General features: G+C 40.0%; 1 protein-coding gene across 2 annotated transcripts in view; it reads left to right on the forward strand.

The window, feature by feature from the left end:
• The window catches only part of cdk6 (cyclin dependent kinase 6), a 152,339-nt gene extending 138,709 nt beyond the window's left edge, over window positions 1–13,630 (forward strand). For both annotated transcript variants that reach the window (XM_078421352.1, XM_078421349.1), the window contains exons 7-8: window positions 5,050–5,185; window positions 8,006–13,630. In XM_078421352.1, coding sequence (XP_078277478.1) covers window positions 5,050–5,185; window positions 8,006–8,152 — 283 coding nt within the window. In that variant the 3' untranslated portion in view covers window positions 8,153–13,630. The remainder of the gene's footprint in view (window positions 1–5,049; window positions 5,186–8,005) is intronic.
• Window positions 13,631–14,168: the final 538 nt, after the last annotated feature.

The raw sequence follows: 14,168 nt of genomic DNA on the forward strand, positions 1-14,168 counted from the left end.
TATTTAAATGCACGAAGTATAAAAAATAAAGTGGATGAGCTTGAGGCTCAGTTAGACATTGGCAAGTATGATGTTGTGGGAATCACTGAGACATGGCTACAAGAGGACCAGGGCTGGGAACTGAATATTCAGGGGTACACAACATATAGAAAAGATAGACAGGTGGGCAGAGGGGGTGGGGTCGCTCTGTTGGTGAGGAATGATAATCACTCCCTTGCAAGGGGTGACATAGAATCAGGAGATGTAGAATCAGTATGGATAGAAATGAGGAATTGTAAGGGTAAAAAGACCCTAATGGGAGTTATCTACAGGCCCCCAAACAGTAGCCTTGACATAGGGTGCAAGTTGAATCAGGAGCTAAAATTGGCATGTCGCAAATGTAATGCTATGGTGGTTATGGGAGATTTCAACATGCAGGTAGACTGGGACAATCAGGTTGGTAATGGACCCCAGGAAAGAGAGTTTGTGGAGTGTCTCCGAGATGGATTCTGAGAACAGCTTGTACTGGAGCCTACTAGGGAGAAGGCAATTCTGGATTTAGTGTTGTGTAATGAACCTGATCTGATAAGGGGACTCGAGGTAAAAGAGCCATTTGGAGGCAGTGATCACAATATGATAAGTTTTACTCTACAAATTGAGAGGGAGAAGGGAAAATCAGAAGTATTACAGTATAGCAAAGGGGATTACAGAGGCATGAGGCAGGAGCTGGACAAAATTGACTGGAAGGAGGCCCTAGCAGGGAAGACGGTGGAACAACAATGGCAGGTATTCCTGGGAATAATGCAGAAGTTGCAGGATCAATTTATCCCAAAGAGGAGGAAAGATTCTAAGGGGAGTAAGAGGCACCCATGGCTGACAAGGGAAGTCAAGGACAGCATAAAAATAAAAGAGAAGAAGTACAACAAAGCAAAGAAGAGTGGGAAGCCAAAGAATTTGGACTCTTTTAAAGAGCAACAGAAGATAACTAAAAAGGCAATAAGGGGAGAAAAGATGAGGTACGAGGGTAAACTAGCCAATAAAATAAAGGAGGATAGTAAAAGCTTTTTTAGGTATGTAAAGAGGAAAAAAATAGTCAAGGCAAATGTGGGGCCCTTGAAGACAGAAGCAGGGGAATTTATTATGGGGAACATGGAAATGGCAGAGGAGTTGAACCAGTACTTTGGATCTGTCTTCACTAAGGAAGATACAAGCAATCTCCCAGATGTTCTAGTGGCAAGAGATCCTAGGGTGACGGAGGAACTGAAGGAAATCCACATTAGGCAGGAAATGGTGTTGGGTAGATTGATGGGACTGAAGGCTGATAAATCCCCAGGGCCTGATAGTCTGCATCCCAGGGTACTTAAGGAGGTGGCTCTAGAAATTGTGGACGCATTGGTGATAATTTTCCAATGTTCTATAGATTCAGGATCAGTTCCTGTGGAGGGTAGCTAATGTTGTCCCACTTTTTAAGAAAGGAGGGAGAGAGAAAACGGGAAATTATAGACCAGTTAGTCTTACATCAGTGGTGGGGAAGATGCTGGAGTCAATTATAAAAGACGAAATTGCGGAGCATTTGGATAGTAGTAACAGGATCGTTCCGAGTCAGCATGGATTTACGAAGGGGAAATCATGCTTGACTAATCTTCTGGAATTCTTTGAGGATGTTACTAGGAAAATTGATAGGGGAGAGCCGGTGGATGTGGTGTACCTCGACTTTCAGAAAGCCTTGGACAAGGTTCCACATAGGAGATTAGTGGGCAAAATTAGAGCACATGGTATTGGAGGTAGGGTATTGACATGGATAGAAAATTGGTTGTCAGACAGAAAGCAAAGAGTGGGGATAAATGTGTCCCATTTAGAATGGCAGGCAGTGACTACTGGGGTACCGCAAGGCTCAGTGCTGGGACCGCAGCTATTTACAATATACATTAATGACTTGGATGAAGGGATTAAAAGTACCATTAGCAAATTTGCAGATGATACAAAGCTGGGTGGTAGTGTGAACTGTGAGGAAGATGCAATGAGGTTGCAGGGTGACTTGGACAGGTTGTGTGAGTGGGCAGATGCATGGCAGATGCAGTTTAATATGGACAAGTGTGAGGTTATCCACTTTGGTGGTAAGAATAGAAAGGCAGAGTATTATCTGAATGGTGTCAAGTTAGGAAAAGGGGATGTACAACGAGATCTGGGTGTCCTGGTGCATCAGTCACTGAAAGGAAGCATGCAGGTACAGCAGGCAGTGAAGAAAGCCAATGGAATGTTGGCCTTCATAACAAGAGGAGTTGAGTATAGGAGCAAAGAGGTCCTTCTGCAGTTGTACAGGGCCCTAGTGAGACCGCACCTGGAGTACTGTGTGCAGTTTTGGTCTCCAAATTTGAGGAAGGATATTCTTGCTATTGAGGGCGTGCAGCTTAGGTTTACTCGGTTAATTCCCGGAATGGCAGGACTATCATATGTTGAAAGACTGGAGCGACTAGGCTTGTATACACTGGAATTTGGAGGGATGAGAGGGGATCTTATCGAAACGTATAAGATTATTAAGGGGTTGGACACGTTAGAGGCAGGAAACATGTTCCCAATGTTGGGGGAGTCCAGAACAAGGGACCACAGTTTAAGAATAAGGGGTCGGGCATTTAGAACGGAGATGAGGAAAAACTTTTTCAGTCAGAGAGTTGTGAATCTGTGGAATTCTCTGCTTCAGAAGGCAGTGGAGGCCAATTCTCTGAATGCATTCAAGAGAGAGCTAGATAGAGCTCTTAAGGATAGCGGAGTCAAGGGGTATGGGGAGAAGGCAGGAGCGGGGTACTGATTGAGAATGATCAGCCATGATCACATTGAATGGCGGTGCTGGCTCGAAGGGCCGATTGGCCTACTCCTGCACCTATTGTCTATTGAATATAATTCAAATAAAGACACGAAGTACTGGAGTAACTCAGCTGGTCAAGCAGCATCTCTGGAGAACCTTGATAGGTAATGTTTCAGGTCAGGATCCTTCTTCAGACTGATTGGCGAAACAAGGAACTCCAGATGCTGGTTTACAAAAAAGGCAACATGTCTGGAGAACATGGAATATAATTCAAATGGATTATATACATTTTAATTATATTGTGTTTTTCTGTGAAAAAGAAGAACAACACCTCATATTCCTTTTTTTGTAGCCTACAACCCAATGGTATAATTGTTGCATTCTTCTGGCCCCCCATCTCACCTGCCCTTCTCCCCCACTCCCTGAAGGCACATCTTACTTTTCTCTCCTCCTGTCCAGTCACCCAGTTCCTTTCCCCTCCTCCATCCACTCATCCCCTACCTCTTCCTAATCTGAGTGCCTATTTTTTTTCCCCCTCTTTCCCCTCCTCCATTCGTTTCCACCCACCACACATTTCACTTCTCTTGTTCCTTCTTTATCTTTAACATACGAGAGGTCCATTCAAGAGTCTGCTAACGATAGAGAAGAAGCGGTTTTTGAATCTTTCGTGTCTTTTGCTCAACAGGAAAGAGACTGAGAGAATGACCTAGGTGTCAGATGTTCCTGAATATGTTGGCTGCTTTCTTGAAGCAGCATGCAGTGTTGATAGAGCTCGGATACTTTTCAATATGCTGTCTCCTTCATGTCAGTAAAAAAATAAGAACCAAGAACTGGTCCGTGGGCACTCCACTAGTTGCATCTTTCCAGCCTTAACAAAGACCCATTTACAGTAAACCCTCATTATTACGAACCTCTTATATAACAGATTACGGTTATAGTAGACGGATCTAGCGTTCACCACCACGCTACCGACACCGGTCCGCACACCTCCCCGGCACTGCCCAGGCCAGATCTACTCCTGCCACTGCCGGCCCACACAGCTTCCTCGTCCACTTCCTGGCCACACCTGTCGCCGTCGCCACTATCGACCCTCAACTGCACTCTGGCCGCCTGTGGCCCACGACCACGACTCTGCCAATCCTCACCACTCCCCCAGCTGCCAGCAGGCCAAGGCCGTCAACTCAGGCCCAGTTCCAGATCGAGTCTGAAGTTAGTTCTCAACTGAAACGTCACCTATCCATGTTCTCCAGGGCTTCTGCCTGACCTGCTGAGTTACTCCAGCACTTGGTGTCCTTTTGTGCATTAACGAGCATCTGCGGTTCTTTGTTTCTACTAATACAGCGATACTGGATTACTCGGTAATCCCTTACTTGGTTGGTTAGTGCAGTCAATTGGCAATAACGGAGAGCATTCTTCCCCCTCCCCCCCCCCCCCCCCCCCCTTGTCCATTATAACAAATGTTTATTGTATTCCAACTCAGTTTCCTATATAATAACCAGTCTTCAATCCAAGTTAACTTCCCCCAATATTGTCGGTTCTCAGCTGCGAGACCCAAGATACTGTCTATTCACTTTGCCTTTGTTATCAGCTATTATTTTACTCCACAAAACCATTCAAATATTCCCTGCACATATGTTATTAAAATTGGGTCATTTGAGGTAGGACATCTAATATGTGTGAACTGTCTCTAATTTAAATTGACATTGAAGAATCCAGCAAATAATGGAAAAGTATTGGCTAATTGAACATTCATGATCACATTAATTGATCAGAGTTTCTTAATTCTTTTAGATCCATTCGCATTCTCACTTCTTTTCACAGCTGATAGCCTTATTTATCAATTCTATTCATCTGCAAAGATAAGCTAAGGAAACCAGCAGTTTTGAAATTCTTGAGCCTCTATTTTTTTAGCAGGTTGCAAGTCATTGAAAAACGCACGCAGTTTCAAAAAGGATTATTTAATCCATGCTGTGTGCCTAAAGCTCAGGTCTGTCACCTAGATAATGATGTTATACTTCTTCAAACGCGAAAGGAAATCTCCCTAATTACTTCTGAAGTTAGCCTGAGTGGGTCTTGATGGATTTCAGACAGATAACAGTTTGTCCATTCTCTTGGGTACAGAATGACCCATTGAAAAAGATAAATTGTAGAGATAGCAAAATAGAATCTGCCCCATTACAAAACATGACAGCATGTAATGTTTAATGTGAATTTAATTGCAAATTCATCTTGTTCCTGTGTTAAGCATTTGTTCTTTTCTACAGTTTACTTGGTCTCCCAAGTGAGGATGACTGGCCAATAGATGTGGCCCTGCCAAAAAATGCATTTTCTACAAGATCACCACAACCCATACAGGACATGGTACCAGAGATAAATGAACCAGGGAAAGACCTGCTGCTGGTACGTCTTTGATAATATAATCTTCATTAAGAGAGACCTTACAGGCATAAAAGGTTCTGTGATCAACAGCCTTAGGGAGGAGGACAACTCGGTAAACATCCTTACTGACGGACATGCTGAGAATCTGCAGACCCTTTTATATGGGTTTGTACGACAGAAAGGCCACAGACAGCACCCCCTCCCTGAATGTCTTGTCCTCTATCACAGAGGTCTTGGAGGACAGCAAGCGGGAGAGTCTGGACCAACCACTGACCCTGGAGCAGCTGACTGGCTCCATCCATTCCTTTGACTCGAGTAAAACTCCCGGAAGCGATGGCTTACCAGCCGAGTTCTATTCGGCTCTGTGGGACTGGGTGGGCCCGGAACTGCTGGAAGTGTACAATGACATGCATTTTGCCGGCAGCCTGTCAGACTATGATGAATGGCAGCATCACCCTTTTTGTTTTTTGGAGGGTTTTTTGTACAATACGTGCAGGAGGAGGCCATTCGGCCCTTCGAGCCAGCACCGCCATTCAATGTGATCATGGCTGATCATTCTCAATCAGTACCCCGTTCCTGCCTTCTCCCCATACCCCCTGACTCCGCTATCCTTAAGAGCTCTATCCAGCTCTCTCTTGAATGCATTCAGAGAATTGGCCTCCACTGCCTTCTGAGGCAGAGAATTCCACAGATTCACAACTCTCTGACTGAAAAAGTTTTTCCTCATCTCAGTTCTAAATGGCCTACCCCTTATTCTTAAACTGTGGCCCCTACAAGCAGAAGGAGGAAATGAATGATATAAGGAATTGGAGATCCATCACATTGTTGAATGTTGATTACAAGATCCTGTCTAAGGCCATCACTAACTGGGTCAAGTCTGTTCTAGGACGGGTGATCCACCCAGACCAAACCTGTGCTGTACCTGGTGGGAAAATCTCAGACACCCTGGCGCTGCTAAGAGATACCATTGCCTATGTGCAGAACAGACGGGTGGATGCCTGCCCAGTCAGCTTAGACAAGGAGAAGGCCTTCGACAGGACATCGCACACGTATATGAGGGAAGTGCTCTCCAAAATGAGCTTTGGGGAGGGAATGAGGAATTGGATCCAACTGCTGTGCACTGATATCTGTAGTGCAGCCCAAATCAATGGGTGGGAATCAGACAGCTTCCCCGTCAGGTCTGGAGTCAGGCAGGGTTGCCCTTTCTCCCCTGTCTTCTTCACCTGTTGTATTGAACTTTTTGTCGAGTCCATCAGGAAGGATGTGACCATAAGAGGAGTAACATTGCCAGGCAGTGGGGGCACTCAGTTCAAAACCTCCCTGTACATGGACGATGTCGCCGTCGTCTGCTCAGATCCAGGGTCGGTCCACAAATTGATTAGTGCCTTTAACCAGTTTGAATCAGCCACGGGAGCCAGGGTGAACCGCAGGAAGAGCGAGGCCATGCTCTTTGGCAACTGACCCGACCGATCTTCCATCCCCTTCACCATCAAGCCTGACTTCTTGAAGGTGCCGGGGATCTGGATCGGGGGGGGCTGAGGTGTATGGCAAGAATTGGCTGGAGTGGATAGCCAGGGTGGGGAAGAAGCTGGAGCTGTGGAAGCACGCTGCCCTCAGGACGGCTGCTCTAGAGAGGAGATGGTTGCCCACCTCTTTGCAGAGTGTGGATTTGCAAAGACAGTCTGGAGAGGTTTGCAAGGGTCCCTGTCACGGTTTATTCTGAACAGCTCTGTCACAGAGGACTCTGTGATTTACGGACTGTTCCCAGGGACGCATTCAGAGACTGACATCGAGTGCTGCTGCTGGAAGGTCATCAACTCGGTGAAAGATGCTCTTTTGTCTGCCCGAGCTTTGTTGACTTCCCAGCAGAACGAGATGTCCATCGGGGAATGTTGCCGACTGACCTGCTGCAGACTGCAGGAGTACGTGCTGAGGGATGCACTGAAGCTTGGTGCAGCCAACGCCAAGGCTCTGTGGGTGAGGACCACAGTCTAGGGTCCTTCCGCTGCTGGACATGGGGGCAGGGTATGGTGGAGACGCCCCTCAAAATAAGGGAAGGGATTCCACGCCAGTGGGCCACATAAGTGGCATGGGTGGGGGGTAAATTTGTGTAATTTGTGTAAACAGTTTTGAATGTATGTATAGCCTCCAAGAATGTTGGATGAAATCTTGTAAGGATCATATATTGGATATATTTATTTCTCGAATAAAGTATATTTTGACATTTTTTTAAAAAGGCTTTATTTTATATCCAAAATGAAAATAATCACTACAAATTATAAGCTAAATTTATTTAAGGCCTAGCAGCAAAATAGCTGGGAGTGAGTATAACTGCATTTGATTCTATGTATGCTTTTCACACTGGCAACTAACAACCAAGTTATGTCCATGGATTTAGTTAATTATTCCTCATCTGTGCATATCTCATTAAAAGTTGAGTCTATGTACCTTAGTTGAAATATTATGACTGGGAATTTCCTTGCAACTGTTATTTCTTCTGCTGTAACCTGACAGGGGTTTGACAGAATCCCGAGTGAATCTTCAGCTAATGTTAACCAAGATTTATTCACAATCTAAGAAAGACACAATGTGCTTGAATAACTCAGTAGGTCAAGCAGCATTTCTGGAAAATGTGAATAGGCAACATTTCAGGTTAGGACCCTTCTTCAGACAAGTCCTGACCCGACGTTATCTATTCGTGTTCTCCAGAGATGCTGCCTGACCTACTGAGTTACTCCAGCACTTTGTGCTTTTTTTGTAAACCAACATCTGTTCTTTTGTGTCTATATTTTTTCCTATCTTTATTTCAAATCTAACAGTTGTGCTTTTTTTTGTAAACAGAGATTTCTAACTTTTAATCCGGGGAAGAGAATATCTGCTTTTAATGCACTGTCCCACCAGTATTTTATGGACCTTGAGAAATATACTGAGAATCAGAACTTGTGCCTATCTCCAAACCAGTCTTCTTCTGGAGTGAACACGGCTTAACATCTTCAAGTATAATTTTTTTGTTCTTGAAAGGATTACTTGACAAATCAAATATCTTGCAATACAGCAATATCTCCTCCATATGCTGCTTTTAAAATGTGTCTCCAATTTGTGCTTTCTTGATTTCATGCCCAATACTCTGAAACAATGCAAAAACTGTTGCAGTTTCCACCACCATCCCTCACATCTCCACCTTCATCTCTGGAAAATTCTGGACGTAATTAGCTGCTGAAAATGCTGCAAATTTTGTTACCTGAATGTGGAATGCTGCAAAGGTGACGTGGAACACCGAATCCAATCACTGCCAGACCTGCCAGGTTTTTATATGTCCAGCTGCTAAGCCCAGAATTCAAACATTAAAACATTAAAGTAAAAAAGGTATTAAATATCCTAACTGACGAACGTTCTTTGAACAAGTGAAATGGATTACTTCAGCCATTGTCCATGATACTGTGAATACAATGGAATATCTTCAATACCAACAAGTTTGACAAGAAGTTTGGAAATCCATTGAAGAGCTCGCTTTTGTGGCAGTATTGGAAAGAAAATATTTTGGATAGAAAAAAAAATTAAAGAAAAATCAAAAGAAGTCCTTCACATTTTGTTCATGAAAAAGAATACTTAAAAAAATCAGGGTTACACTTCTGCTACTATAGATTTGTTGCTTGTGGTCAATGATATTTTTATATTTATGTCAACAGAAGAGAATTTTTTGCGAGAGAGAATTTGAATTACATATCCCTGGAATTATCAAGCATCCTAATATGATCAACCTCTCAACACACATCAGAAATATTATTTGCAAAGTGCAAAAACCTAATGAATAGAAGATGCTTTGCAAAACTTACAGCAACATTCTTACTATCCAGTGTGTGCAGAATGTTAGTAGGTCATGCCTGTTCCATTTAGATTTACCACCAATTGCTAAATTTGAAATCAGGTGATCATGTTTAGAAGCTGGTTTGAGATGATTCAATCTATTTGCTTAATAGTTGAATAAAATCCATTGCAATCTTGAACAGGCTTGATATCTGATACCTTAAGAGAAAAGCACAAAAGTTGAGGAATATAACATTTGGTTGTAAAAATGTGTGTTTTTGTGACCAGTTTACACTTTGGAAATTGTCCGAAGCTCCAAGGATAAAGTTTTTGTTCATGGATAACTGGGCGTGCATCTTCCAAAGTGAAGCTGCAGTTTTACAGAGGAATTATTAAGCAGCATCACTGCTGAAACATAGCAGTGTGAGGCAGCACTGATTAAATTGATGGAGTCCAATGCTTCATAACTTTCTTACCATCAAATTCTATAGTGACACGGTAGAGTGAAAAATTATCTATTTCAAAATGACTCTGGCAGTCTTACGGATTTGCAATATTATATTTTTGATACAAAACTGGTTATAACTTAAAGTAGATTGAAAAAATGAAAATGCTGTACTCAGCAGACCAAACAGCATCTGTGGAAACTGAACCATAGTTTGATGACACCAGGATGAAATATAATCAACTTGAAAGATTAACTTTGTTTCTCTCTCCACACACTGCCTTATATTCAGTGTACTTCCAGCATTTTTCATATTGTTTCAGATTTCCAGTCATTGGTTTTCAGTTTAGAGCATTATTAGCCTCTAATTGTGACTAATAATTGTATTTTCCTTGAAGGCAGACTTTACTAAATTATCATTGATGGAAGGCTTCACTCATGAAGGAACTGGGTGTAAGTGGAAAAAAAAGTATGTTAAATAAGTAGTATTTGGTATCATTGAAACTTTGCAGTTTACAAAAACTGAACAATAATGAGATTGGCTCAGATTTTGTGGTCATCGGTGAAAATAAAGTTTTCCAGGAAGATCTAGCCATCTCTTTAGCATGGATTTCAGTCTGCCCATCAGTTGCTATGAAGGGATTCAGGGAATCTCTGACATCCAGCAACACAAATGTCTTCACCTGGCTAAGCACCTACTCACACTGAAGAATTCTCACAAATGGCAAACCAGGAGTTGAAAAGCACTAATCTTTTAACTAACTCTTTAAACATTTTACAAAGAGTAATATTTAGATAGAAACTTAAATATCACAAATTAATTTTTTAGAAACAAAATAATGTTTTTAATTTAAAAGCCAAGATATTTTACAATAACTAACTGAGGGAATGACAATCCACACAAATTATCTTTATGGTCCACAAAAGTTGATAGATAGGCAGCCTTTATGGCGTAATACACATTTAACAATATCACTACTCCTCGAGCAACCGAGCTTAACGCTTTCAGGTTTTTTGGGTAATAATAGATATCTGAAATATTTACTGATTCCTATCAATAATTGTGGAGGAGATTGCAAAAAAGACAGACCCAGTATATAAAGGGACACAAATTCTGAATTCCCCATTTAACTGTACAAGTGCCCACTACAGACATTTCAGGAATATTCCCTCCATTATAACAGTGAACAATGATACCACACTGTTCTTTTTTCATTGCAAATACGAGGCATATGACTTGAATGATTTATTATGAATTAAAAAGGTTTTGACAGTAAAGCAACTGAATATTACAAGGGATTTACAGTATATATAAACATGCTGTATTATTAGTTATGGTGCTTTATAGTGAAGAGTTGCAATATTGACTGGAATATGTATTAGGATGGAGTTCAGTAAGGATTAGGTACATCTCTGACTTCAAGTGTATAAATATATGTTCATATCCTTACAAATGAACATCAGTTACCACTTCACAATGTAAATATTGTTAAAAAAAACACAAAATGAACAGCAAAATTCTTAACCTATTTTTTACTAATATTAAATTGAGGTTATAAACTTCCTGACAAAGTTTGTAAAAACATAACTATGTAATGCAATTCCACAGCAACTAATCTGCCAATGGTGCATTTAGGTAATATATTTTTATCCTTCACGACAAACCACAGGCTCTGTTCAGGTTTGTGAAGTTTGGTTTCCTTTTGAATTATAGTAAATCTTAACAAAAGCATTAGAGGGCTATCATAACTATTATACTGTCCCCAGAAGCAATGGGAATATCAAAGTATTTTCAGCAAAAAGAATAAGGTAAATACAGTGATGGTAAAATTACAAGAAATGCAGAGGTCAAAATCCATCATTTGTTTAAGAAACAGTGGTTGTGCAATTAAAAAAAACATCAATGAATAGTTCCTTGCTTTTAAAGCTCTTTTGATATACATGTACATTTATGAGAGAATAAAGTAACCTAATATAGCAAAATGCAAGTGGAAACTATTGTTTCTAATGCTTGTTAGGATGTTTAACCTTTCTGTTGAGTGCAGTTCCACACACATCTTGACTGTAGTTCTCCTTTTAACTGCATCCCACACATTACCACTTTAAGAACCACTTTTGGACAAAAATCAGCAATCTCCTTAATGGCAATTCCATAATCTAGGCTGTTTAATTTTTCAGAGATGAGCAATGCTCATAGCAATTACAGTACTGTGTAAAAGAGTTTTATCTTTTCTGCCTTACATTCACATAATGCTGCCAACTTTTGGAAAAAAATCACAGATCAAAGATGTTTCTAAATAAAAATCATTTGTATATTTCTACTTTCACTAAGTGCTTAATTATTGATGCACAGGGGTTGGTATTTCCGAATAAATTTCCGAGAAACCAATTATAGTTCTGGAGAACCAAGTGCAACATAAGTAGAAAATCTTGAGGGTTTCTTAGTTATATGTTTATATTTATACTTTAAATTTCTCATTTGGGTACCTAGGCAAAAATCTCCAGTTAAGGATTGTATGGGTGTCTGTCCATTGAGAGTTCAGGTGGATAAAGCATCAAGTGAATGTTTCAATATCCAGGGAACTTCACCACTGAATGCCAATAAACATGTATGCATCACATGGCCATTTGGAAATACATTACTATTAAGTCATTGTTACGTAGTTAAAGCAACAGATAGTCACAGGTATGACATTGTGATATATTAATTTGGATCTTAACGGTCCATCGCTGAAATTATTTCATGTTGTTTATTCATTAATTGTATGTAAGATTAAGCATGTCAAGCAAAATCAGCTCGTAAACCTATAGACTGCCGTCAATATGAGAAGTTTTATATACTGCCTTTAAATCTAGATTAATCAGTAGATTAGAGTGTGTCTCAGTAAATGTTGCTCTAATTAATGTAAATAATGCTGTACTGTACGTATAAATATAATAGTTCAGGAAAAGAAATACAGTGTCACAGCTACGGCAAATTGACATAAAGGTACAGGTCCTTCTCACCAAATTTGTCAAACCTACAAAGTCTGGGTAGAGAGTAATTTTCAGTGTAATGATATTATGCTGAACTGATGCAATCTTGCTGTCAGAGTAAATTTAATTGGAGATATGGTGTACAAATTTTAATCACGCCCTTATAATATTTCAATGGCTATTGAAAGGCCTACAATTATATAACACATTACAGTGATTTTCAAATATCAGACATTTTATGTTCTTTAATTAATTTGATGTGATGTGGCAATTTTTTTTTTGAACAGTAATCATGATAATTCATTAACATTGATATAAATGTGAATGGATTCTACTGAAGTGATAAAGCTATTGTTTGCTTTTTCTGTCTATGGGTGATATTTCCAAAATGTTAATGGCAAGGAGCAGTACATAAATGAGAGCCAATTTATTCTAAAAATAATGGACAGAAAGATTTGTTAGACCTTCACACTTTTTATCTCACAGTAACTGTAACTAAATACTGCTAATATAAATGGATTTTTCAACTGCTTTAGGTACCTTAAAAATGCCTTTTATAATGAAAATGTTGTTTTTATTTTATTGTTAGCCATAGCTCAACTGTCAGCAGGTTCAAGACCCATTGCAGAACTTTGGCATAAAGAGCTAGACTCAAACTCTAGTATTTGGAGACTAGTATCCTGCTAAATGTGCCATTTGTTTTCTAACTGAACTCTTGTTTACTCTCTCAAGTGAACAGAAAAATCTTCCGGCAGTACTTTGAAAGGAAAAAGTGGAGATATCTGATATCCTACATAATGCTTCACTCAGTGTTAAAAAAGGTCAATTGTCTGGCCATTCTCAATTTGCCATTTTATGGCTGCATTTCCTTTGTCCACCAGAGTTTTCAAAAGTATTTAATTTGGATATGTGTTTTATGATATCCTGATAGGTAATGTATTAATTGTTTGTCTATTTTGAGTAACTTTAACAGAGGTAGAATATAGCTAAATCATTTATCTCAAGAAAATTTGAATGGAAGAACGTGTAAATTGCTCGACTGTAATGCAAATCTACACATTCAGATGCTCACAGCAAACAACTTAGCTATTTGAAACAGTAAGAATTAGTTTATTTTCCTGTCATTTTAATTTTACACAATGGGAAAACACAGTTAATAAAAAAAGACAAATGATCCAACTTCCAGAAAAATCATATTGTTCAGGACATACGCAGATCCTTCATACAATTATTTGATATTGAAAGAAAGAGAGAGAGAGAGAGAGAGAGAGAGAGAGAGAGAGAGAGAGAGAGAGAGAGAGAGAGAGAGAGAGAGAGAGAGAGAGAGAGAGAGAGAGAGAGAGAGAGAGAGAGAGAGAGAGAGAGAGAGAGAGAGAGAGAGAGAGAGAGAGAGGGGAATGTGATATAAGTAAACTGAGAATAAGTAAAAACAAGGGAAGGTGGATTTTGTGGTGATTGGGAAGATGCGGAAATAGTGGGGAATCACTGACAACTGAAAGGAAATGAGAATTGAGATTAAACTAAATTGGCATTACAGAAACCAATGAGTTCAAGGCATGTAGCAAATAATAAGTAAGAGATATAATGGCCAATGTTTTAAGAGTTGGTAATGAAAAACAACAGAACTGTCCGGCAAAATGCAAACTGCAAAATAATGCATATTCCATTTGCAAAAAAGAAAATGGTTAGCATGTTATTACTTCAACTGAGCATCATTTGACAGAATTAAATTATTATTTGTTTTATTTGTTTGGAATTGTGCGATTATATCCAGCC

This window comes from Rhinoraja longicauda, chromosome 2, assembly GCF_053455715.1.
Source record: "Rhinoraja longicauda isolate Sanriku21f chromosome 2, sRhiLon1.1, whole genome shotgun sequence".
Taxonomy (NCBI): Eukaryota; Metazoa; Chordata; class Chondrichthyes; order Rajiformes; family Arhynchobatidae; genus Rhinoraja; species Rhinoraja longicauda.